The sequence below is a fragment of the Lactuca virosa genome, chromosome 7 (assembly GCF_052849685.1).
Source record: "Lactuca virosa cultivar CGN04683 chromosome 7, Lactuca_virosa_CGN04683_v6, whole genome shotgun sequence".
NCBI lineage: Eukaryota > Viridiplantae > Streptophyta > Magnoliopsida > Asterales > Asteraceae > Lactuca > Lactuca virosa.
Window position 1 is genome coordinate 122,466,110 of NC_136432.1, and position 24,391 is coordinate 122,490,500.

A 24,391-nucleotide genomic window follows, 5' to 3' on the forward strand; every position below is an offset into this window, starting at 1 on the left:
TCATCTGTACCTGTCTATTGATGACCTGAGAATACAAGTTATTTTGAAAGAGTTTATCAGCATAAGGCTGATGAGTTCATAAGTATTTAGTGTCATTGCTTGTATACAAATGTTTGTAATAATGCAATGTAGTAACTGATTTCAAATGTTTGTAAATAGTATACTCCCTAGAAAAACCTATATTTTCTAGTAAAAAGTAGTCTTCTACCAAGACCCGATTGTTTGTATGTTGTTCTTTCGTAAATGTAAGGGTTTTCCCCAGTGAAACTATCGTTATGAAAATATAGTTTACTTTAACGAGTATGTGACAGAGTCACAAAGTAATGAAATACAGACTCCAGGTAGTACTAAATGTACAATATGCCTCGGAGAGTCTAAAGTAGTAACATGTAGACTCCAGGTGGTATTAAATGAACAATACGCCTCGAAAAGTCTATTTTTGCCTTTAATTCTTAATTGGTTAATTAAAGGTTTGAATGTGAACTCGTATGTAACCATGCTGATTGACGGCTGAATAACTGATGACCCTCCATGTCATATATAGTGGGGTAGCATTCTGTCACCCCTTGGCCTTTCGGCTGGGACTGTAGCTAGCAGTCAGGATGTGGGAGTGTCTGTCCCGTATAGATCTATACACACAATGCCTGCTCTCCCTCCAGGAGACTCTGGTTACAAAGTGATAGCACAATAAAGTGTCGTATCGAGAAGTAGTATGTCACATTTTATTTATAGTATTCAAATGTTTATGTAGTATATCATAGTGTAGTAATGTTTTCTCTATACTAATGTATAGTGTATTCTCTTGTATATTGTATAGCATGTTTTCTTGTATAATGTATAGAGTGTTCTCTTGTAGAGTATAAAGTGAGTATTGACTCATAACTGTACTGACTCTGGGAGGTGTCATTGTAATAGCAGTAGTGAGTAGTAAAACCTTAACTATACCTATTATAGTTAAATAGTAATGAAGTAGGTATGCCTTTGTTACACAAAGGTACTGAACTGAAGTGAAAGCTTTTATATCCAACATATATATATATATATATATATATATATATATATATATATATATATATATATATATATATATATGATATATAACTAAGAATTCAACGACAGTCGGACAAATAACAGGATACCCTAAGTCCACAACCAAACAAGGAACAGGAAATAAGGTGAGCTATCAGTCCTAAGTCCTTCAAGTCTTACTTATATAAATATATTAGTGGAGATATGAGTTTGAAAACAATGCAAGTTTAAAAGAGTTTTGGAAACAGTTTTAGTATTTAAAAGTTTAATAAAAGGGTTTTGAGATGCTTGAAAACCATAAATTGGATAGTAACTTGAAAGTAGTAGTAAATCTTTCTGTTTGTTCTAGTCATTAATCACATATGATTAAAGCAATAACTAGAATGTTTCAACTTGTATTCCCCCCCCCCCCATAAAAGCATTTCAAATCATTTCAAAGGTTGATTAATGGGGTATGAACTCACCTGCAGTGAGTGGTTTGGATGGAAGTGTCGGATAGGATGCTAAGTGTCAAGTGAGGACTTGAACACACACACGGATCCTATTTAACATGTAATGATACATATATGTATCTAATTAGTCATTTTAATAACTAATTTATCAAGTAAGGACACCCTAATACATGGATAACACTTTGATTTAAGTGTTAAGAGTACATAAGGGTTGCATCTAAGGAGAGTATGGCCTCACATTGGAGTTTACTTCTCATTTGGTAACCCTACATGTGTCTACGGTTTTTGGTCATTTCCCCCATGAGTTTACGGCCGTAAACTCATGGTAATTTGTACCATTGTGTGTTTTAAGGTCTTATACCCCTCAAGGAAGTGTTCTAGGTTTGTATCAAAGGCTTAGGAAGGGACTAGGGCTCAAAATGGCCCTTCATTGGAGTTTACGGTTCTTGGACCACTCCTTGGAGTTTACGGTCGTAAACCCTTGAGTTTACGGTCGTAAACCCATGAGTTTACGGTCGTAAACTCATGGTCACTCCTATCATTTCGTGATTTGGGGTCTTTACCTCATGCATGCAAGGTTCTAGTCCAATATCCAAGCCCTAGAAGGTGTTGGGGGCACTTAAACACCACTTGATGGTGTTTACGGTTCAAGGAGATCCCTTGACCGTAAACCCATATGTTCTTGGGGATTTTTGATGTTTTCCAATGGTTTAGCAAGTATACTAAGCAAACAACTAGATAGGAAGAGTGCACTTACTTATAGGAAGCTTGTAAAAGTGTTTAAGGACCAAAAACACTAGTGTGTGTTCTTGGTGTTCTTAGTGTTTTGAAGAACACTTGAAGATCTAAGTAAAAATGAAGAATTTATGGATGAAATGATGTATAACAACTAGATGAAAGGTTATAACAACAAATCAAGTGAAGAAAAACTTACATTTTTGGAAGATTGGAAGGAGAGTGTTATGATACTTGAGAGAGAAGTTGGGAGTTCTTGAGTTTGAAAGTTGGAGAATGAAGGAATGAAGAGTAAACTCATGCTATATGCATGAGTTCATGGTCAAAGGGGAGTTTACGGCCCAAACTCCTCATGTTTGGCCGTAAACACCTAGTTAAGGTGTTGTTTGTTTAATTGTTACACAACACTCCTAAAAGACACTTCCTTTTATTTGTTCGTTTGACGAATTTGAATTAAAAACACCCAAACGGACTGTAAACCGGCTAAAAATGTATTGAAATGAATTTGACTAATATTTGTAGTGCTTGACTGTAGAGTTTACACAAATGAAAATTTTGGGTTGTCACACTAGTTATCTTTGTGATACTTGCATGGAAACCCATGGGGGAGCCCATGGCGCTTGGATGGAAGACCATGTGGGGGAGCCCATGGCTTTTCAGGTAAAGACCATGGGGGGGGGGGGGGGGTTATGGCGCTTGGATGTAAGACCATGTGGGGGAGCCCATGGCTTTTCAGGTAAAGACCATGGGGGGAGCCCATGGCACTTGTATTTCAGACCATGTGGGGGAGCCCATGGCTTTCCAGCTAAAGACCATGGGGAAAGCCCATGGCACTTAGGTGTAAGACCATGTGGGGGAGCCCATGGTATCCTGGAGTAAGACCCTAGGAGGAGCCCACGGCATCCTAATATGTTTATATGTAGGGCTTATGTGATTGATATGGTTTATGTAGCTGTTATAGCTGATATGAATTATGTGGTTATGTGGATTGTGTGGGGTATGCTCTGGGGAACTCACTAAGCTTCGTGCTTACAGTTTTGTTTATGGTTTCAGGTATCATCGGTTTTGAAAGGAAGGGTCCGGCTTGATCGCAGCGCACACACCCGTGTTTTCCGCATTATGTGATTTGGGGAAGTAACTTTGATAAATGTTTTAATTAAGCAATGTTTTTGAATGGTTGGATTATGTAACAATTGTATTTGACTATAATAAAAATGAAACTTTTACCCTTAATTTTTGGGTCGTTACACAAGTGAGTCGGCCGAGTTACCCTTGAGCTATGATTCGACTCGGTCGAGTCGGACTTTACTTGGTCCCTACACGACTTAAAAAGTGTAAATACAGACGCTGGGTTATTCCTTCGACAAACCTGATTTTTAGTTGCTAGAAGATGACTTTTGGAGCAAGGAAGCATTAAATAACACATTTTGGAGCTGTTATTCGGTATTTTCGTCACTAGTTTTTTTAAATCGTTTGTCTATTTCATCTTTTAAACCATATTTTTAGCCATGTCCGACTAAAAGCTTCTCTTTGCTTATTCTAATTCTAATTTGACTACTTGTAGTTCATCTCATCAAATTGATGTTTTAGACTATTTTCAACCTAGTGATTAATGTTTTGTTCTTAATGAAGTAATTCAATTTATTTAATTTCATGAATGGCCACATTAATCGGTATAATTTGTAGTAAAGTTTTGTATAGATTCGTAATTGTCTTACGGATTAACACAAGTAATAAAAAAACGATTGGTTCTTAACTTATGATTTAATTTGTTTTAAACATAAATTCACATACTTTTACGCTTATGAGAAGTAGTGAGTATTCTTGGGAAACTTGTAAGAAACTTAATACGACTTTTCAATCAAAATTTAAGAGTTTGTCTAGATTGCGGTTAGTAAAGTTAGGTCTAAATAAAAAAACTTGTTTTAAATTATATAATTTAATAAGTAAATTGATATTAGAACTTTTCAATATTGCTTAGTACCAACTTGGGTTAAAAATTGCCTAAACATCAATTATCGATTCAATTGCATCTAGCTGAATATAACATGGAACTAGAATTGTCTCAAATTCTGCTTTTTTTTTTTCTTAAAAATCTTGTATTTTTCTTGTATGCACTCGTTTATCTTAGTTTTTTAGTTAATTAACATTCCCCCTTTTATTTTTATTGTTGTTATTTTTTGTGTCATCTCATTATACCTTGGGCAAAGAGATGTAAACCAATTGTTTTGTGTCCATGTGGATTCGCTCCTTGTTTTAGCTATACTAATTTTTTATATAATTTAGCAGTATTTTGATACCCTTATTACCTGTTGGTTTTGCAACCTAACAGAGTAGTGTCATTTTTACCAAGGGAGAAAAGAGATAATAGAGAGAGTGACACGAACAAGAGAAATGAGAGAGACTCAAATATATTATATGTCAAGCACGACATATTTTTGGTCCTTGTGATAGCGGAACGATGTTCGCCGTGACAAAAAAAATGCCACCTAAACTTTACCCTGACAACTTTGTGCAACTTTTGTTCAGTAAATTTAGGTGTAGTTTGACGTGTTTAATATTCAATTTAGAGTTAGACATATAAAACTAATAAATTTACTATCTTAGTAGAGGTCTTATTATATAATTTTTTTTATTGACAATTTAATATCATTGAAACATATATGCTATCTGTTTTTCTTTTATTAACTATTCAGTATTATACTTTCATATTTTTTATATTTAACCATTTATCTTTTAATCATATTTCATTTAACCCTCTTAATTATATTTTAGTTTTAAATCTCTTTTTATTGATCATTTGTTTTTTATTTATGAAACATAAATTTATAACGATTATATAATATATCGTTTTTTATAACTATAGCATATATATTATATCGTATTAATTTTTCTAAACAATGTTTTGTAATATATTTTGACACAATGTATTATGAAATTTTTAATTATTTAAAATATGATGTGTTTTTTGAAAAATGACTAAATGAAAAAGGCTTTATACAATATTTTAGATAGATAATAATAAATTGATTTTATTAAAAACCCTATTAAAAATAATTAATAATTAAGATGTTATTTAACTAGAGATACGAATTATTAAAATAATGATATGGCAATAATTACACTTGAAAATGCTCCTACAAAAATAAAAAAAAAATTAAATCGTACTTATAAAAAAGAACTTTTCTTTTAATTTGAATTTTCTTTGAATATTAAAAAAAAATAATAATAATAATAATAATAATAATAATAATAATAAAAAAAAAACTAAACCTTTCAAAAGCTTAATTGCCCAACATACTCTTAATAGTATTGTCATTTTAAAATATTTTGGTATTTAAAAAAGCATATAAAATGAAATTCTCCCAAACACTAATTTTGGTATTTAAAAAAAGCATATATAATGAAATTCAAGGCCTTAGCCTAATGGTATCAAAGAGTTGATAAGATGTCCTTCCCTTTAAACGGTTGAGGGCAAGTCCCGTTATAAACAATAGAATTGTTTAGGAGTAGGTTTAGTTGGTGTTTATGTTAGCCGTTTAAAAAAAATCATTTCATTTCATCTAATTTAAATTGTATTTGGAAATAAAGTTCCAATTTTAATTTCTTTTATACCTTTGGCTTTCAAGGTGCCTTTTGAAAACATAAACCATCCAAAAACACTGATGAACAACACTTAAAAAAAAAAAGCACCGAACATTTCTGATTAACACAAAGTGTACACATCTATATACACTCTCAATGCTCTCTACCATTTTATAACACTATCATCATCTTGACACAAAATCAACATTTAAAACCTGTCCACATTTACCTTCTGAAAAAATAAAAAAAACCCTACCATTTTCTCTCTAAATTCTTCCCTTCCATTTTCTCAAACTCAGACACTTTTAATGCTTCTTCTGAGTTCCATACTTTCTATCTAAAACTTAATAAAAAGAAAAGGATTATGTTTTAGACATTTCCACCATCTGAGCTGCTACAAGCTTGATTTGGAAGGACACTATTCCCACCAAAATCTCCATCCAAACTCATTTGTTGCACTTCTTGAGGTGACAAGATTTTGATGCACCTTACGCAACTCACAAACTCCCTATACCATATAAATTTCACAAAAACCCAACTCATTAGAAATCGTTACCCAACAAATAACATATATTAGTAACATTAACAGTCGAATAATAATAATAATAAGAACAAATGCTAGAAATAGCATATAGGCTATAAACCGTTATATTATTTTTTGGGTCTATAAAAATTAAAAACCCACCCATAATTTTTATACATAAGAAAAAAACCCATAGCATTATTGAAAAATCCCTTAAACTAAATTTGTTACTACTTAAAAGCCTTGGGACTTTCTTAAATTAATTAAAGCCTTCCATTATTAAAAGATTTTAATACCAGAAAAACAAAAATAATAGTAATAGTAATAGTAATGTGGACTTACTCCCAAGGGTCATCTCCAACTAAAAGAACATCACTTTCGTGATCCACATACACAAGTTTCCAACCAACTCTTTGTCGATCCTCCAATTGACCTTCAATTCCAAATCTTCGAGCCAAATCTTGTTTCAACTCATCGTACCCTGAATAACCAGATATATCAATTGATCTCCCTACAGCTCCACGCTTGTACACCTACACACACACACACAATATCTGTAAGATTACTTGCAATTCAAGAAATACCAATCTACTTTCAAAATATTCCTTATTTATTTATTATTTATAGGAGGAGTGACATTGGTATAAATATAATTGGCGAGGTTTTTCCAAGTGAGATAAATGTTGTTGTAAGATTATATTTATCTAGTTTACTAGCAACCCAAATCGATTCTTTTGTTAAATAATGTATTTTATTTGCAAGGGTTTTATGCAAAAAAGTCCCGATTATTTAACATTTTGCCTAAATTAACGAAAAAAAATCCTTTTTTTTATTTTAACAGAAATGACAGATTATGTGATTTTCCCAAAATAATGAGATTTTTCTGTTTAAAATCAAAAGATTTTAGGACTTTATCAAAAAAATTCCCAAAATAATCACCTTTCTATTACTTGTAAGATATATAGACAATATATTTTATAGTAAATAAACTACGATTTTTTTTTATTTTAAGATTATAAGAAACATAAAATTGTACACAAAAAAAAGTATATGTCAACATTGGTCTTCTTACATAGAAAAAATCTCCATATTTTAGTGCATTATATTTTTTTTAATCAAGATAAAGTCTAATTAATAACCAAATAGGTTTTGATAAAAGAAGTAAACTAAACCAACAATGTATATATGTATGACACGTGAAGAAAAGATCCAACCCAATCGACACATTTTGCTTTTTTTTTTCTCTTTTTTTATAATTTACCTTTGGTCTATAATACTATGAAATTTGTTAATGGGATCATGTATAAACTTAGCCTAATAGTAAATAAAAAGGAATAAAAGTAGGATCCTGTAAATTAAAAAACCTTGGTATAAGTCCGCATTCGCTGAAACGGTTGTGGAGGTGGGGCCCACACACCGGTATTCAACAAGCCGCTATCATTCAAGGTGGAATCAATCGGGTTAAACGCCATATCCGGAACTCCAAACGACTGAGAAACCATGGAAGAAGAAAGCTCGGGTTGAGCATCTTTACTCGGGTTGTTGTTGTTGTTGTTGTTCTCGTATAAAATCATGCCACCTGGACCAACATTACTTTCAAAATCCTTACTGGACCCCACCATTCCTTTCGTGGTCAAAGGGTCAACAATCATCGATGGCATCCCCAAATGATTCTCCATGTTTCCCCCAAACGGAATATCCGTTCTCGAATCATCTTGTATTGTTCTAAGTGGCTGTGGATGAAGATCACTTTGAGGAACACAAATCGAAGTCGCCGATGATGAACTATCCAGAAAATCCATCTGTGGTCCACCGATATTGTTCAAATACGTAATCGGTGCCAAAAAGGACGGATTTTGACCTTTTGGAATGTTGACCGCGTTGACCGGAGGAGAGACTTTACCAAAGTTAACATTTGTCGATAAAGTTTCGACACCAGTAACCATGGTTTGGAAATTATTCGTTGAAGGTGAAGTCGAACACGATGGGATATCATCTGTGATCCCGGATTGACCTCCGCCACCTGTCGAAATCTGATTGGGTCCGGAAAACTTGTGTCCTGAAAATCTAAGATTCGGTTGACTACTGTTTTTTGACAATGGTGGTGTGTGAGCGTCCATAGTTTGACTTGTTGACATCGACCTTGAAAAGCTTTGAGGAACATGAACATCTATCAATGGCTTCTGTTCATCTTGCTGTTGTGGTAGTGAAACAGATTGTTGAGCCAAAAGTGATTGTTGCTGTTGATGAAGCTTTTGTAGAAGTTGAATCGAGATTTGATTATCCGAGATTTGTAATTGTTGAGTATCGGGAAATTGGATCTGTTGATTTTGACTTTGAAGGTTTCTGTAGAGATGATGATTCTGAATTTGGTTTTGATTTTGATTTTGATTTTGATTGATCAAATTTTGTCGAAACATTTGTTGACTTTGATTTGGATCGGTCAACTGTTGTGGTGGCTGAACCATGGAGGCACCGTGGGTAAGAATTTGGGGTGGTGGTGGTGGTGGGCCCAACTGCCTTGAAAGATCCGAACCACTGAAAATGGATCCGGGTACGGATCCTGGTAACGGGTTTAGGTAATTGGGAGAAGAGTTTTGCTGCATGTTCATCCACTGAACTAAACTTAAACCAGGATCTTTTGTGGACATATCTTCACCAAGCCATGGCATGCTTCTCTTGAATATATTGTCCAAGTCAGCTGACTCATCATCTGATAAAAGAAAAAAGTCAAAAGATTCTTGAAAAATTAATTATGGGATTTTTTTATTTATAATGATTTGTTGACTTGAAAGTTACTTCTAGTTAAATCATAGCCTCTTTTATCATATTTTTCTGTAAGTTTATTCAACAATCAAAACACTATAGGTCAAATTGAAAATGACAGGACAACTGAAGAATCTAATATTGTATCTTTTAATGTACTTTTATGATTGTACAATGGGGTCCACAGACTATAGAGGAAAATCATGTACCTTTTTCTAGTCAAAAGTTTATAATACTGTTACTTCTGTTACAGTAATATTACACTTTTTCAGTTGTAGATTAAAGAAAATTTTGTATTCATTTTATTAAGCCGTTTCTGTATTAAGTAAAAATAAAATACCTGGCATTCCTGGTTGTCTAGGTCTCTTTGGTCTATAGAAAGGAGGTGTAGGGCAGATGAAAAAGGGAGCAGTCACAGGTTCAATTTCCCAAACAGAAACACGAGTTCGCCTTTCCCCACCGGTTGACTCATCCCACCCAACCTAATCATAATAAAAAAAACCGTTTTACAAATAATAGCAACATACTTTCATTTATTTGTTTTGTGTATCATAGGAAGCATCATACTTTCATTTATTTATGTATTATAGCATCCAACGTTGTGTTTTCATTTTATTTTGTTATTAGGACATTGTACATTGAAATATCTACCAATCTGTAGGAATACAGATTGTTGTGTATTTGGATGACATTGCTATAATTAGATAGATTTTTCAAGTTACAATGTTGTAACAGGAGGAAATGAAAGTAGGATGCTATGATAAATAAATGAATGAAAGTATTATGCTATTTCTTGTATTTATATGAAAAATACTTGTAGGTTGCGCCATTGTGAATTCTTCCATCTAATGGGATCAAGATCACTGATACCCGTAATTGTACCCATATACCTGCAATTTATACCCTTTGTAGTTATAAAACTTGTTGATAAAGTATATATCTATATTGTGTTATTCCCATTTTGCCCTTACCTTCTTGTTCCCGACTCTTCTGTCTCAAACATCATACGGAAGCGCATGCCAAGTGATATTTGGTTACTACACACGGCTTTGTAGTACTTGGCTAATGGAATAACAAACTCAGATGGACTAGCCCTGTTTTCAAGAATCCAATGAATCTTAATTTTTATTTTTATTTTTACATTTAAATGCAAGAAATAGCAATGTAATTTCATATACAAAGCAATTTTCATATCTGTAATTGGGTAAAGTTTTTTAAAGTACAGTGTCCTAATAAGAACAACGAAATGAAAGTAAGATGCTATAAAATTTGATTACCTTGGATTATAAAACACGGTGAAAGGGCTGTTGTTGGCGGCTGCATGGGCGGCAGCCGCCAAGATTCCAATATGCATGCTGTCACTTGACAAAACAGATGATGATAGATTTGTCGGCTGTCTGTTGGCTCTTCTAATTCCTAATAGCAGTTGCTGCTTTTCATCCCTGTTTTCCAACATATGTTTATAATATTTCTTAAATGAGTTAAATACAAGAAATAATAACATACGTTCAGTTATTTGATTATAATACCATCATACTTTCATTTCTTCCTATTACAACATTGTATTTTGAAAATCTACTCACTTATTGTAGCAATGTCACCAAAATAGAAAGCAATTTTTACTGATAATGAAAACTGAAAAATGAAAGTAAGATGATATTTAGCCTTTCTTAAATTCGTTTCAAGGATTATTAACAGACTAAAAATGTATGTAACAGGAATACCTAATAAACAAGACTGAGTCTCCTGCAAAAAGCCTCTTTCCGCTAACAAATAGGCTCCAACCAGTTGTGAGCAAATGACGTTTTGGTTGACCTGAATTTAATTATACAAACTGTATTAACATTTAAGTAGTTATAAAAATATTTGGATTTTAGGCCCTGTTTGTTAAAAAGGATAAGGAGACAACAAGTTGTACTGTGTTTGGCATGCATTGGACTCGGACCGATGTCAATGGGACACAAATTGCATTTTTTGTTCCATCCAAAAGGGTCAAATGCACGAAATAGCAAACATACTTTCTTCTATTTGTTAATAATTGGACAGATTATTATAAGTACAATGTCCTAATAAGAAAATAACTTAATTGGAAAGATTATTAAAAAAAAAGTCAATGTCTTAATAAGAAAAAGCTAGAAAAATCACTGATATAACCGAAACAAATGAAAGTAACATGCTATAATATAATACACAAATAAATGAAAGTACGTTGCTATTTCTTGAATTTAGCACCACCCAAGAAGGTACTTACCGCGATAAATATGGCGAAATGTCCATAAAGTATCATGCAAATCCCGGGCTACAAGTTCTTGTGCAGGCGGTTGCATAGAAAAATCCTACCAAAAAAAAAACAAAATTGCATAAGATAAAGTTTTCATCAATTAATTAATTCACATGGTAACAAAAAAATATCTCACAAGAGGAGGAAAGATTTTCTCGGCTGCTCGACGAGGCACGGAAAATCCTCCATGAGTACTCGTATCACTTGCCGTCAAAGTTTTGCAAAAAAACTGTGTCTGTGGCTTATTTATTTTTGTCGACAAATCCGATCTCAACAATGCGTCCTTGTCAAACTGTATAAAATCATAAACCAATCAGTACAGACAAGACATGACATGACAGAACAGACTGTACTTTGTTTGGTGCTATTGGACTGGGACATGGACAGATGTCAATGGGACAAAAACTGCAATTTTTATCTCACCAAAAAGGTGCGACAATGTGACGTGCTATCAATCTCTCTATTCAAAGGACGTAAATGCCCTTCTGATCCTCATCTTCAAAAATAGTCCTAGAATGTTTGTCTAGTCACATCATTAAAAATAACCCTAATGAATTCGTGTACATACCGAAGGCACGGGTTGGAGTGTCATCTGAGCATATACTTCGTCTGTCTCCGGATCAGCCTAAAAACAAAATAAATATAATAATAAATTATAAAAGCAAAAAAATCAAAAGATGTAAGTCGGAAGGCCAAAAACTATTAAAATTTTAAAATGAACAAATTAATAATAAACCGCTTACATGCAATGTGACACTATGAAGAACGCATAGAAGCTTCGATTGAAGATTTGGATAATTTGGAATTTGAGAATCAACGTCCTTCTTCATAGATGCCGCAACCTACAAGCATATATTATAACAACAAAAGTGAAATTCAAGAAATAGCAAATGTACTTATATTGATTTTTTTATTTTAGCATCCTACTTTCATTTCTTCCTATACTTTGAAAAATCTATACAATTATAGGAAAAGATGGATGTATGATGCTATGATACACAAATAAATAAATGTATCATGTATGTTGATATTTCTTTCATTTAACCCTTAAAAAAGTTAAAAGCCACCACTAGTGGCCCTACCAAAATTTTGTTATGTTATATAAACATTAAAAGCATACATTTATTTATTTGTTACATTTACTAAATGTATTGAAATGAACCAACCACTTTTTGATGGGTACTAACAACTATTCTAGTTTTACTATCAAAATAGCAATCACATTGGGTTCATGTTTCCATAATTATTTAAATAATAATTACAAAAATATCAGGTCAAACATTTATTACAAGTCGCAATAAAAACAAACAGTAGAATAATGACAATATGATGTAAACGTGGTAAAACCCTATTATTAAAATTATGCTACATCATGTATTAAAAAATACATTTAATATAACAATATAATACCCATTAATAGCTTTCTATATAATAAATTTTTTTTATAATAATTGAAGCTAAAGTGACTTAAATGCCCTTGTCATCATTGTAAATTATTGATCGTCTCCACTTCGGTCTATTTACATTGACATAGGGTTTAAGAAAACTTTTTGACTATTTGTGAAATATCTAAATCGCCCTTGTCATTTGTAAATTGTAACAATGATGATGAACGAATTATATTCAAATCAAACAATTTTATGTAAGATTTTCAAGAAAAAGGCAAGTGGGGTCCTACAAGAAAGCATTTCAATGATAACAAAACTTTCGCAAAAAAACAACACTCGGGATAACAATTCTGCAATTTTTGAATCATAATAAAAGCTTCACAAAGAAACCAAACGCAATATACAGAGAATTTGCAGAGATATTCTCTCCCACCAACCACCGCCATGGCAGGCGCACTTTAGCAGATATCACATTTGTTTTTAGTTTCTTTCTGTGTAAAGGTATACCCATGTGGCGAATTCATCAAACTCGATGCCAATTTCCACCATTTGAATAAATTAAGGTAATAATTCCAAATTTTTGCCGAAATTCCTCCCTTGCATTACATGGTTGTACAGTACAACTACAACCAAAATTGCTGGATCTCATGTGATATTGTAATATGTATACATATCCACCGCCGGAGAAAAAAATCGAATTGGGTTATATATCGCATTACTAACTTGTACAGTACAAGTCGTAGAAGCTATTGGCACTCAGAAAAGGCATAACCAGAAAGTAAAGAATGGAAAACATAGAAAAAATTGATCAAGCAATGGCGCACGTTAGTCAGCGTAAGATAGTGAGAACAAAACCTGCTCGCTGTGGCCTTGAGGGAAATATACGACGTGAGTCCCGGCAGCCGGTAAGTTCACCAGAGGTCCGGCGCATGTTTGCCATAGCTCCGGATTGATTATGGTCTTCTTCTCTCCAGCTGTTAAAACACGAGAGTAAATGTCAAATTTTCAAAAACAAAAATATAAAGAAGGATCAAAGTTATAGAATAATATCGTGGTGGCGGAGATTCAGAAAAATTTCAGATTGTTTTGAAAGTCCGACAAATCTCGGTAAGAACAACAACAAAACTAGCTGGGGACAAACATGAAAAATAAAACGAGAATCACGATCGAAATATTTTTTTTATTGTTTGCCGATTTATGATGAGAGAGAGTGTAACGCTGACCTTCTCCTGGATTCTCCGTCGTCAAAGTGGATCCAGAAGCGTTCGCCGGCGTCTTCATTGCTGGATGAAACTCGGATCACCGACCAACGTAGATTTTATAAAAGTTACCGGTGATTTCTACCACCAGGGATTCATCGGATTTTATGAAAAGTAGATCAAAAAAAGGTTTAGGATCAAAGGTGCTTTTACACAAAGTAAGGGAAAAACAAAAGAATGTGGCGGAGGGCGGTGTTTTCCGGCGAAATACGCCGGAAAAGGAAAAAGGGATAAGAGAGAAAATTAAAATGTTAAAAATAAAACAGCCGGAAAAGGTGGGAGAAGGGGGACAAGAGGAAGACCGGAGACACTTTAAAAAAGGAGGGTTTGCTGAGTATTGCAGAGACCAAACGCTGCAGCTTTGCCCCCACTCCCCTTCCCTCTTTCTCTCTCTTCCATCATTTTCTCTCTCTGTATAAAGCTTTCTGTATCTATATGTCTCTCTTTCTCTCTCTTCAATCACTTTCTCTCTCTCTCTATAAACCTTTGTGTATATATCTCTCTCTATCTGTTGTGTGGACTGACTAAACAAAAGAGAAGGGAGAAGGGGGTCTTTCAAGGTTGACCAGACAAGGTTATTTTTGTAATTTACTGCTTTCGGCTGTTAGTTATATAGTTAATCAAGGCTTTTACATTAACTTTCTTTTTAGGGATATGTGATCACTTAATTCTACTTGTGATTAATGTTTCTCGCAACAACTCCAACCATTCTCTATTTATCCTATTTTTGTATATTGGAGGCTAAAAATCATCCGATCAACCTTCAATTTAACATTATTTTTATGCACTCTGCGGATACATATATAGATCCCTACAGTAGAAGAGGTGGACCAAATGTCTTCGGTTTGAAAAAAAAATATTGTTTGTTTTTTTAACATCTACATGCTACTAAAATAAACTAAAATCTAAATAAACTGAATTTTTAAAACTTCAATGTTATTTTTTTAATATTTTTATGACTTTGTTATAAATAATTAACAAATTTAGATCAACTTTTATGTATTATTGTATAAAAAGTGAAAATAAAAATGGTAAGAATTAACGTATATATTTGATAAAAACCAACAATTTTGATCGTAAAATTATACATAAACATTGTAATTAAGAATCAAAGAATTTGATACATAAATGGATGGAAATAAACTTCAATTTTTTCAATTAAATCAATTAAAAACGTATCATAAATATTTTTCCAAGAAATTGAGGATACTGTATTAAATAATGTTTTATAAAATTTGACACAAAAAAATATAAAAATATATTATGATTTTTTTTTTCATATTTATATAAACAATTTCAACGACCATTATTGTAGTAGATCTTTATTTATAAATTTGTCAAAATTATCGTGTTTGTGTCGTCGAACCCTTTTTTAAGTATTGTAACTTTTTTTTCAAATTGTTTATCATTAATAAAGTTGGAATAAATAAAATTTAAAAAAAAACTAAAAAAAATAAAGATACATGTGTTTTTTAGGTTAGAAGATGTCTGAATATGTTAGAAGACTCTGGTCCACATCTGCGCCAAGAAGAATGCGCGCAAACATTTTTAGGTTTGCAGTCTTCAAAAAACAAACAGTCTGCGAAGGCTAATGTATGTGTGTGGTCTGCGCGGCGCCGACAGAAGAGGTCAAGAAAATCTGTAGACAAAATACAAACAACACCTAAATATAAAGGCCAAATATAGAGACCTTTAAAAAACATCATTTTAGAGGTTGGTTGGAATTGAATCACCATTTTGGTGTTAAACAATCATTATTTTTATGTTATGTGATCTGAGAAGCTCTTATACGGAAACCACTAAAATCGTTAAAGTGTGATAGAGTTTGTAACATCCCAAAGATAAGCCCCGAAAATTTTTATTTTTAAATTAATAAAACAGTAAATCATATCATTTTCATAAAACCAGGGTAATCAAAGTTTTATCAATACATCATCATTATCAGGGTAAATCAAAGAATACGGAATCGGGTGGTGTGGGCTCTGCAATCATCCCGAACTCTTTCCTTTGAAAACAGAAGTACCTGAAACATAAACTGAAAACCATAAGCACAAAGCTTAGTGAGTTCCTCAAAATACCACATACCATACATACGTTTGTCATGGGCTACCCCCATGATCTTTTCCCTGAAATGTCATGGGCTACCCCTATGGTCTGACATCCAAGTGTCATGGGCTACCCCCATGGTTTTCCCTTGAAATTCCATAGGCTGTCCCCATGGTCTGACATCCAAGTGTCATGGGCTACCCCCATGGTCTTTCATACAAATGTCATGGGCTACCCTCAGGGTCTTCCAAGCAAGTATCACAAAGACAACTAGCATTCCACATAACAAGTAATGGGCCGACATTGGTGCCTTCAACCTATTATATAATGAGAAAACTCACCTCGCACTGACGAATCTCACAGATAGAATCCCTGGCTGATGGCCCGCTAAAATCCATGCGCTATCAATCACAAAATAATCATCCAATCAATAATTGGATCCCAACTCACACAAAGAGTCTAAACTAGGGTAAAAAACATTTTTACCCTTCCATATGTTTGGCCCAAGGCCCAAGCCCAATCCAAATTGTCCAAAAGCCCAAATTCCAAAATAATCATTCCAAGCCCAATTATGGCCCAATTTTCCAAATTGGGCCCAAATCCCTTTCATGGGCCTTATCCAAGCAAACCCAAAACAAGCATCAGCCCAAAAATCTGATGGCCCAACAAGGCCCTAAGCATCTAAGTCAAAAAATGGCCCAAACCGAAGCCCATACATCTGAAGCCCAATCTGCTGAGTACGCGGGGCGTACTCAGCACGTAGGCACAACGTACTCGCTTTAGGGCTTGTAAGCTAGGCGTACCTGCTTTTACGCCTAGCGTACTCCCCCCATATGACCAACTTCCAATTTCGAGCTCTTAATCGATTAAGACCTTCATCCAAACTCATATCTGACTTCCTTAAGATAGTTTATCACGTAAAGTTGCCAACTTTATGTGCATGCATGGCTTAATGAGACTCTTAGAGCTCAAAAGAGCTTAATAAATGACTTAATGCATGCATAAGACCATAAACACCATAAAGTTTGCACCTTTATGCATAATGAACCCTCCAAACATCCAGTTCTACAAGATTTAGCTTCTAAAACGGCCTTAACCCATCAAGACCAACCAAAAGAGACAAAGAAGCATAAAGCCATAACATGAATAGATCTAAGCAAAGAGTAGGCAAGGTATGAACTTTATACCTCAAAAGACCTGCAAAATGAGTGATGATTATGGATCTATAAGCTTCACACTAAGCAATGCACCTTCAACCTTCTTCTATCCCTTCCAAAATGAGCAAATAAGCACCAGCTTCTTCTCAAGAGCTCAAAGATACAAAAATGCTGACTAAGGGTCAAAAGTATGGTTTTGGAGGTATGGAGGCTGGTAAAGAGGTCAGGCCTAGGGACTTAAGGAGTTTATATAGGGTGCAACACCCTAAAATTAGGGTTCCACTAAACCCCTCGTACGCCCTGCGTACATAGGCATACGCCTCGCGTACGAGGTCCGAATGCGCTATCCACCCCCTCTTAGTACGCTAAGCGTACCCTATGGTACGCCCCGCGTACTAACCCCAAGGAACAATTTGCAAACAATACACCCCCATAGGGTCTAAACCGAAAAGCACAAAGAACCAAGCATTACAACTCTCCCCCACTTAAATTAGATTTCATGCTCGAAATCATTCCTTACCATCCTAGGCATGCCAGACATCTTGAGCAACACGGCCACAACCCCAAGCATACAACAGCCTTCCCAAAGGCAACCGAAACCAACCCTTGGGCTCTCCAAATCTGACGATGAACGAATCCTTCCTCAGCCAAAACAATCCCATGTAGAAAAGCCACATCTACTCAACCTGAAATCTGAAGTCTCAGATTGGTCTGACTCCCTGATAGACCGCCCATACTAAACTGTGACAACCCGGAAAAATTTTCATTTTTAAAGCCCAGTCAATCAACTCAAATGAGTGCCAAACTCATTAATACTGAGTCTAGCCCTGTTAAAGGTCTTTCTAAGGAGTTTAGGCCTAGTACATTTAAGGAATAAGTGTTGGAATTTATCTGCAAAAGGCCACAGTAGAAGAATCAAGCCCTAAACTCCATCAAATGGAGTTTACGACCGTAAACATGGAGTTTACGGCCGTAAACTCATGTAGGCCGTAAACTCCTCCATATAAGTTCATTTCCTTCACTTTTCTTCATTCTTTCACTTTCCCTTCAAGAACACATGAGTTTTCTCTCAAGTATCATCCTGATCTTCATACTTGATCTTCAAAAAATCGTAAGTGTTCTTTCTCTAGTTAGTTGTTAATCCTTCTTAACTAGCTTCATCCTTATGATTCATCCATGAAAATCATGTTTTCATAGATCTTCAAGTTTCACCAAGAACACCAAGAACACACACTAGTGTTCTTGGCTAATATCAACCATTTCAAGCTTCTAGATCGTAAGTACACTCCCCTATACTTCATATCTAGTTAGTATCCATGCTTAGAGACTTGAAAACATCAAGAACACAAGATCAAAGGGAGTTTACGGCCGTAAACTCCCAAGACCGTAAACCCCTTTTTGGTGGCCATTAGGGCCATAAACCCTATAGGATGCAACGCAAATGACCCAGAACCCTTCCTTGATGTTTGAAGGACCTTAAAATTCACTCAAGGTCTTAATGACCATGAGTTTACGGCCGTAAACTCCTTTGGGCCGTAAACTCATCAAAAGCCTCATTTGAGGTGGTCTTCTTCATACAAGTGTAGAGCAAAAGTCCCTAAAGTTTCCCTAGTCTTCAAAAGTGCACTTAGCCATGTTTGACCATGAGTTTACAGCCGTAGACTCATGAGGAATGGTCCATGGGCCGTAAACTCTAAAAAGTGGTGAAATGGTGCCACAATTACTTCCTAAGGCTTGGACTTGATCATAGTATGCTTAACCTTGACTTGTTAGACCTGAAAACACCAAATGGTAGAAGTTACCATGGGTTTACGGCCGTAAACCCATTAGGATCGTAAACCCTAAACCGTAAACTCATGTTAGTGCCATTTCACTTTCCTTTGTTGAATCACATGTGATTCCAACACTTGGTCAAGGTGTTTCCTAGTCCCAGAGGTGTTTCCTTTCATATAGTTGTTTATAAACACTATATTCATGTCAATATGTGTCCTTATATGTCATTTAGGACTTATTGTGTCTCGGGACTTCATTCGTGGAACTTCTCATCCTTACACTCATACCCGTTTGAATCACCCACATCAGGTGAGTTCATACCCCGTAATGAATCTTTTAACTGTTTTAACTGTTTTAAGGGGGGAATACAAGTTGAACATAATGATAATTATGTAAATGTTTGTTATAAACATCTTTCAAAATGTTACTTATGTCATTTATAAGTCGTCAAAACATTTCAAAACTCTTTTAAAGTTATGTTACATTCTAGTTATACAAAACTTTGTTTTTAAAGTACAAACATAACTTAGTAGATAAACGAGTCTTTCCAGTAACAGTCCAAGTAGAACATTAGTAAGCTATAATAGGTATAGTTTAGAAGAATGCTAATCATTACTTCTAGTACAATGAAGCACAGAAACAAACAATACCATACAGAACAGATAGTGAAGAGAATCAAACAATACCATACAGAGAGAACACACAATTACTAGAAACAAACAGAACGTACAAGATACAGTACAAAACAAACAAGTTAGGTTGCTATAGCATGAGAACACACATACAGGATCTAATTATACTAATGTATCACTAACTCATTGTTTTAAACAAAAGGTGATAGTTATATTGGGTATACATGATCATATACTTTAATGTGAATTACATGGCTTGCAAGAATTTGCAGAGGTCGTGTTTAGTTCCCCTAATCTCCTGACAGGGAAAGCGTATAGTAAGGGTTCTAGCCTTCACATTATAACCGTAATAAAACAAATATGTTTTTAGGTTATTAGTACATCCGCATATCATTACAAACGACAACTGTGTACTTACACTTCCCTTTCTTTCATAAAGTGACGGTACCACTTGAAAGTCCAACCCAAACTATTTTCGAGTCAAGATAGTTATAAACTAGGGAAAATATACATTCTTACAAACGACAAACGGAACAGTCGAGTCTAGCACATAACAGAAGATGCCTTGGTAGAAGGATACGAGTAAAAGATAGGACCATAATGCTAGTCTTATGATTCCTTAATGTATACATAACATGATATATATATATATATATATATATATATATATATATACCAATAGGGTCCGACAGGTAATAGGATGTGTGCTCTCCGCTTCATTTCCTGTTCCTTGTTTGGTTGTGGGCTTGGAACGAATTCACCCAATCTATTTTCTACCCGATTCTATATATATGTATGCTTAGTATACATTGAGTCATCATAAGGGTACCAGGTATGGGTCAGGTTATAGGACACAGAGTCAAAGCACAGTTTTTCTAGTACAAAACATACTTTCAGTACTTTTGGTATACAAAACTAGAAACTTCTCGGTAAAGGGTTTAATCCATTTTGTTAAACCAGTACAATTTAAAAGACCTTAGGTGAGTAACTCTATAATACCTTAGTTTATACACCATGTTTATGTATAAAACTAATACCCAATAGGTAGTTGGAGGTGTGTTTTCTGCCTTAATTTCTGTTCCTCGTTTGGTTGTGGAATTAGGGCAGATTCGCTCAATTAACTTTCTATCCGATATTAGATTATATATAGCAGTATAAACTAAGCTATTATAAAAGTAGTCACTATTTTATTATAAGAAATAAGGGTTTTCTTAAAGAACTTCTTCATTAGATATAAAGGAAACATTACAATTAACTCCATGAGTAACAAGTGATTACACCAGGGTTATATATGACGATGATCTAACAACCAATGGAATGTGTGCTATCCGCCTTAATTCCTGTTCCTTGTTTGGTTGTGAGCTTAGGGCAGATGCGCACAATCGATTGTTTGTTTACTCTAAGTCTTATATAACTTGTACCCACTTAGTACCCATAGAATGGGTTGTAGTGTCATTTTACTTAAACTTCCATCAAAGTAGGAAATATATGATTTTCTAGAGGAACAGGAGAACTTTTCAAAACAGGACTTACAACTTACGACATTTTACAACTACATGTTACAACTACATTTTTAACACCATTTTACATCTACATTTTTAACAACACTTTACAACTTACTTACATCACTAAACTCTTATGAACTCACCGGCTTAATTGCTGATCAACTCTTTCAAATAACTTGTATTCTCAGGAGACTATTAGACAGGTGCTCGTGCTGGGAATTCAGAAGATGGAGCATTATAGCTTCAAGTCTTGTTTTGTTATTTGTTTATGAATTCTATGTTTTGTGAACACACACATTGTAAACACTTTCTTTCGAAATGAAATGGTTGTTCACTACTTGCTTACCATATACATATCTCGTGATACTACACATGACGTCCTCCACCCCTGAACGTTTCCGCCGTTCCGGTTTTAGGGGTGTGACAGATTGGTATCAGAGCATTGTTTATAGTAAACTAAGTATATCAACCGATAAAAGATATACAACTATAAATACAATGGGGCTTAAGTGCTCTAGATAATGATATATTTTTAGAATATAACTATAGGTTATAAAAATATACCTACTTGCTTATACATGTGCATAATAGAACTAGTGTCACGAGGAGAACAGAACTAAAAGTATTTAAAGGTTGGGCACTGTCGTCAACCTGAACAGTTATGTAATCATAGCTAGGATCAATATAGCCTGATCAACTATATTCGTTCGAGATGTGACCGACATGTGTTTGGGAAGGATGTGGTGTTGCAACAGTGTTAAAACTTACCTGAGCACCAGAACAAGTACATTACGTTAGAATACTATAGGAGTATTTTAGTTCATATAAATAACTTATGTGACAACTTAAAGACCCTTACAGATAGGTCTATAATCTTGCAAGGTATATTCCTAAAGTTTTATATATGATCAAGATCTTATAGACTTAGAATATGTGGTCTACGCTTCGCTATCCATTCCTCTTAAGGGTGTAGTTTTGGAGTAGGATCACTTATTCGAAGGTCTATTTAATCTTCAAATATATACAAACTTGTGTACCTTGTACAATTAGGAGGACTCGGTAAGGATCACCCCATAAAGTTACCTTAAAGCTCATAGATTCTTTAGTAACTTTCATTCTCGCACGACAAGCCCAGATAGATGTAACCACTTCCTCATAGTAGACAACAGAAGAGTCCAGGAGGACCAAGAACAAGTTCATGAGAAGTTTGCAAAGAAGGATCAGCCGAAGTAACCAAAACGTCTTACACGTCACACTAATAAATAATAATCTGGTTAATTTAATGAGCGAGTGGAAACACTGCTCACATTATATGTTAAGATTATTTTCTTACATGCAACTGGTAACAGTTATCCAGGAAACAGATATTCATTTGAGGATAGTTATTTCAAATTCATAGAGTTTATTAGGTATAGACTCTTTTATGAATTGTTTCTAGAACCCTGTGGAAGTCAGGACCCGATACATCCAGAACTAGGATAACCTTGTCTTTTCAGCTTTCGGCTTGTGTCCATTGCTTTAGACTTATTCCGTCTCATCTTTGTATTCTTTTAGAAAAGATGCCTCCTCGCAGATCTAACAGACGCACTACTCTGATAACTCCAATACCGCCTCCTTCGCAAATCGATATGGCAGCTATAAACGCTGCAGTGGCTGCGGCTGTGGCAACAGCCATGGCTCAATATCACTCCATCAGTACCAATGGAGGTGGAACGCCTACTGATTCTACTCGAGGTGAGGTCCTCGGGCGCTCGAGAGAGTTCTCCTACAAGGACTTCACCAAATGCCAACCATTGTCCTTTAATGGGACTGAAGGAGTCATCGCCCTCATGCAATGGTTCGAGAAAACAGAGTCGATCTTCGAAATCTGTTTATGCCCAGAAGGAAGCAAAGTGAAGTTTGCTGCCTGCACCTTCTCTGGCAAGGCCCTAACATGGTGGAACAGCCACGTTAAATCACTGACTCTATCAGTGGCTAACTCAATAGGTTGGGAAAACCTAAAAGAGTTAATGCGGGAGGAATACTGCCCGTTAGGCGAAATTCAAAAGCTGGAACAAGAGCTGTGGGGTCTCACTATGGTCGACTCTGACATAGTGACCTACACCGACCGGTTCATCGAGCTAGCAGCTCTATGCCCCAGGATGATTACCTCGGAGAACAAGAAGATAAAAAGATACATTTGGGGTCTGACTGCTCCGACCCAAGGAAATGTGTTGTCTTCTAACCCAGCCACATTTGATAGTGCTAAACGCCTAGCTCAGCGACTCATCGACCATGGAGTCCGCCACGGTGTAAAAGTCCCTATTCCCGAGCCATCGAGGGAAGAGGACTGTAATCAGAAGTCGGGGAACAAGAGAAAGAAGAAGCGAACAACACAAGACACCACGCAAGAGCAACGAGAGAGTATTATGTACGCCACTACGACGCCTACTGCTTCAGCACCTGCCAGTCGATATGTTGGAAACCTTCCGAAGTGTGGAAAGTGCAACTTTCACCACACCGGAGTATGCCGGAAAATGCAGTGTCTGAACTGCCACAGAAAGGTGATGGGTTTTGAGCATTCTAACACTCCTATGGTGTACATGCAACCCTAGAAACCTTGGATCTATGTTTGACTATGATACATGCAAATAATTATTTTTCCAAGGTTCTTATCCTATCTAGCATGGCATGGGGAACTTGAATCAAATAAAGCTAGTAGAATTACTTACCTTGTAGTTGTAGTTGATTGCTTGGAGTTTTAGAGCCTAGCACCAATAGTGTGGATGCCTCAAATGGAAATCACAAATCACCACAAACTTGGAACTTTGAGAGAATAGTAATCACCTTCTTGAAATCGGCCCTCTTACTTTACTCACCACAACTCATGTGATTTCAAGAACCAAAGCCTCCTTTATATAGTGTGGTGGATTAGGGTTACATTCATGTAAACCCTAATACCCATGTCTTTTCATTTCCATGAGATCCATGGGTTAAAGCTCCATGGAGTATACATGGACTTTTCATGCAAGCCTAGCCCATTCCAAATAAGCATTAGCCCACACTATATAAATACAAGAGCCCATATTTAATTAGTCATACTTTTGATCTCTAAATTAATTCTAGATTAATTATAGATCAATACTAATTAAATAATATGATTTTATATTAATATATTAGGACTTATAATATATTAATAAATCATAACTTATACTATTCTCAAACGATTATCCATAAATTGTTCGGGTGAAGTGTAACCCAAATGGACCATGCCGGGTCGG

The 24,391-nt window shown here is 35.0% G+C and overlaps 1 protein-coding gene across 1 annotated transcript; it reads right to left on the reverse strand.

Annotated features, from left to right (window-relative positions):
- Nucleotides 1-5,892: 5,892 nt before the first annotated feature.
- Nucleotides 5,893-14,538, reverse strand: LOC145124664 (auxin response factor 5-like). The gene is made up of 14 exons (XM_079060086.1): nucleotides 13,983-14,538; nucleotides 13,615-13,733; nucleotides 12,115-12,213; nucleotides 11,940-11,996; nucleotides 11,508-11,663; nucleotides 11,342-11,426; nucleotides 10,815-10,905; nucleotides 10,368-10,532; nucleotides 10,062-10,184; nucleotides 9,905-9,980; nucleotides 9,431-9,572; nucleotides 7,689-9,037; nucleotides 6,667-6,857; nucleotides 5,893-6,309 (listed from the first exon to the last, which is right to left on the reverse strand). Exons 1-14 carry the CDS (start codon nucleotides 14,038-14,040, stop codon nucleotides 6,171-6,173), a joined length of 2,850 nt encoding a protein of 949 aa, XP_078916212.1. The 5' UTR covers nucleotides 14,041-14,538; the 3' UTR covers nucleotides 5,893-6,170.
- Nucleotides 14,539-24,391: the final 9,853 nt, after the last annotated feature.

Excerpts from the sequence above, each read along its gene's own strand:
- LOC145124664 (XM_079060086.1), bottom strand. The coding sequence starts at position 14,040 with ATGAAGACGCCGGCGAACGCTTCTGGATCCACTTTGACGACGGAGAAT. Across the intron at positions 13,734-13,982 it reads GACGGAGAATCCAGGAGAAG|CTGGAGAGAAGAAGACCATA; the intron begins GTCAGCGTTACA and ends GTGTTTTAACAG. Across the intron at positions 10,533-10,814 it reads GACTCAGTCTTGTTTATTAG|GGATGAAAAGCAGCAACTGC; the intron begins GTATTCCTGTTA and ends GTTGGAAAACAG.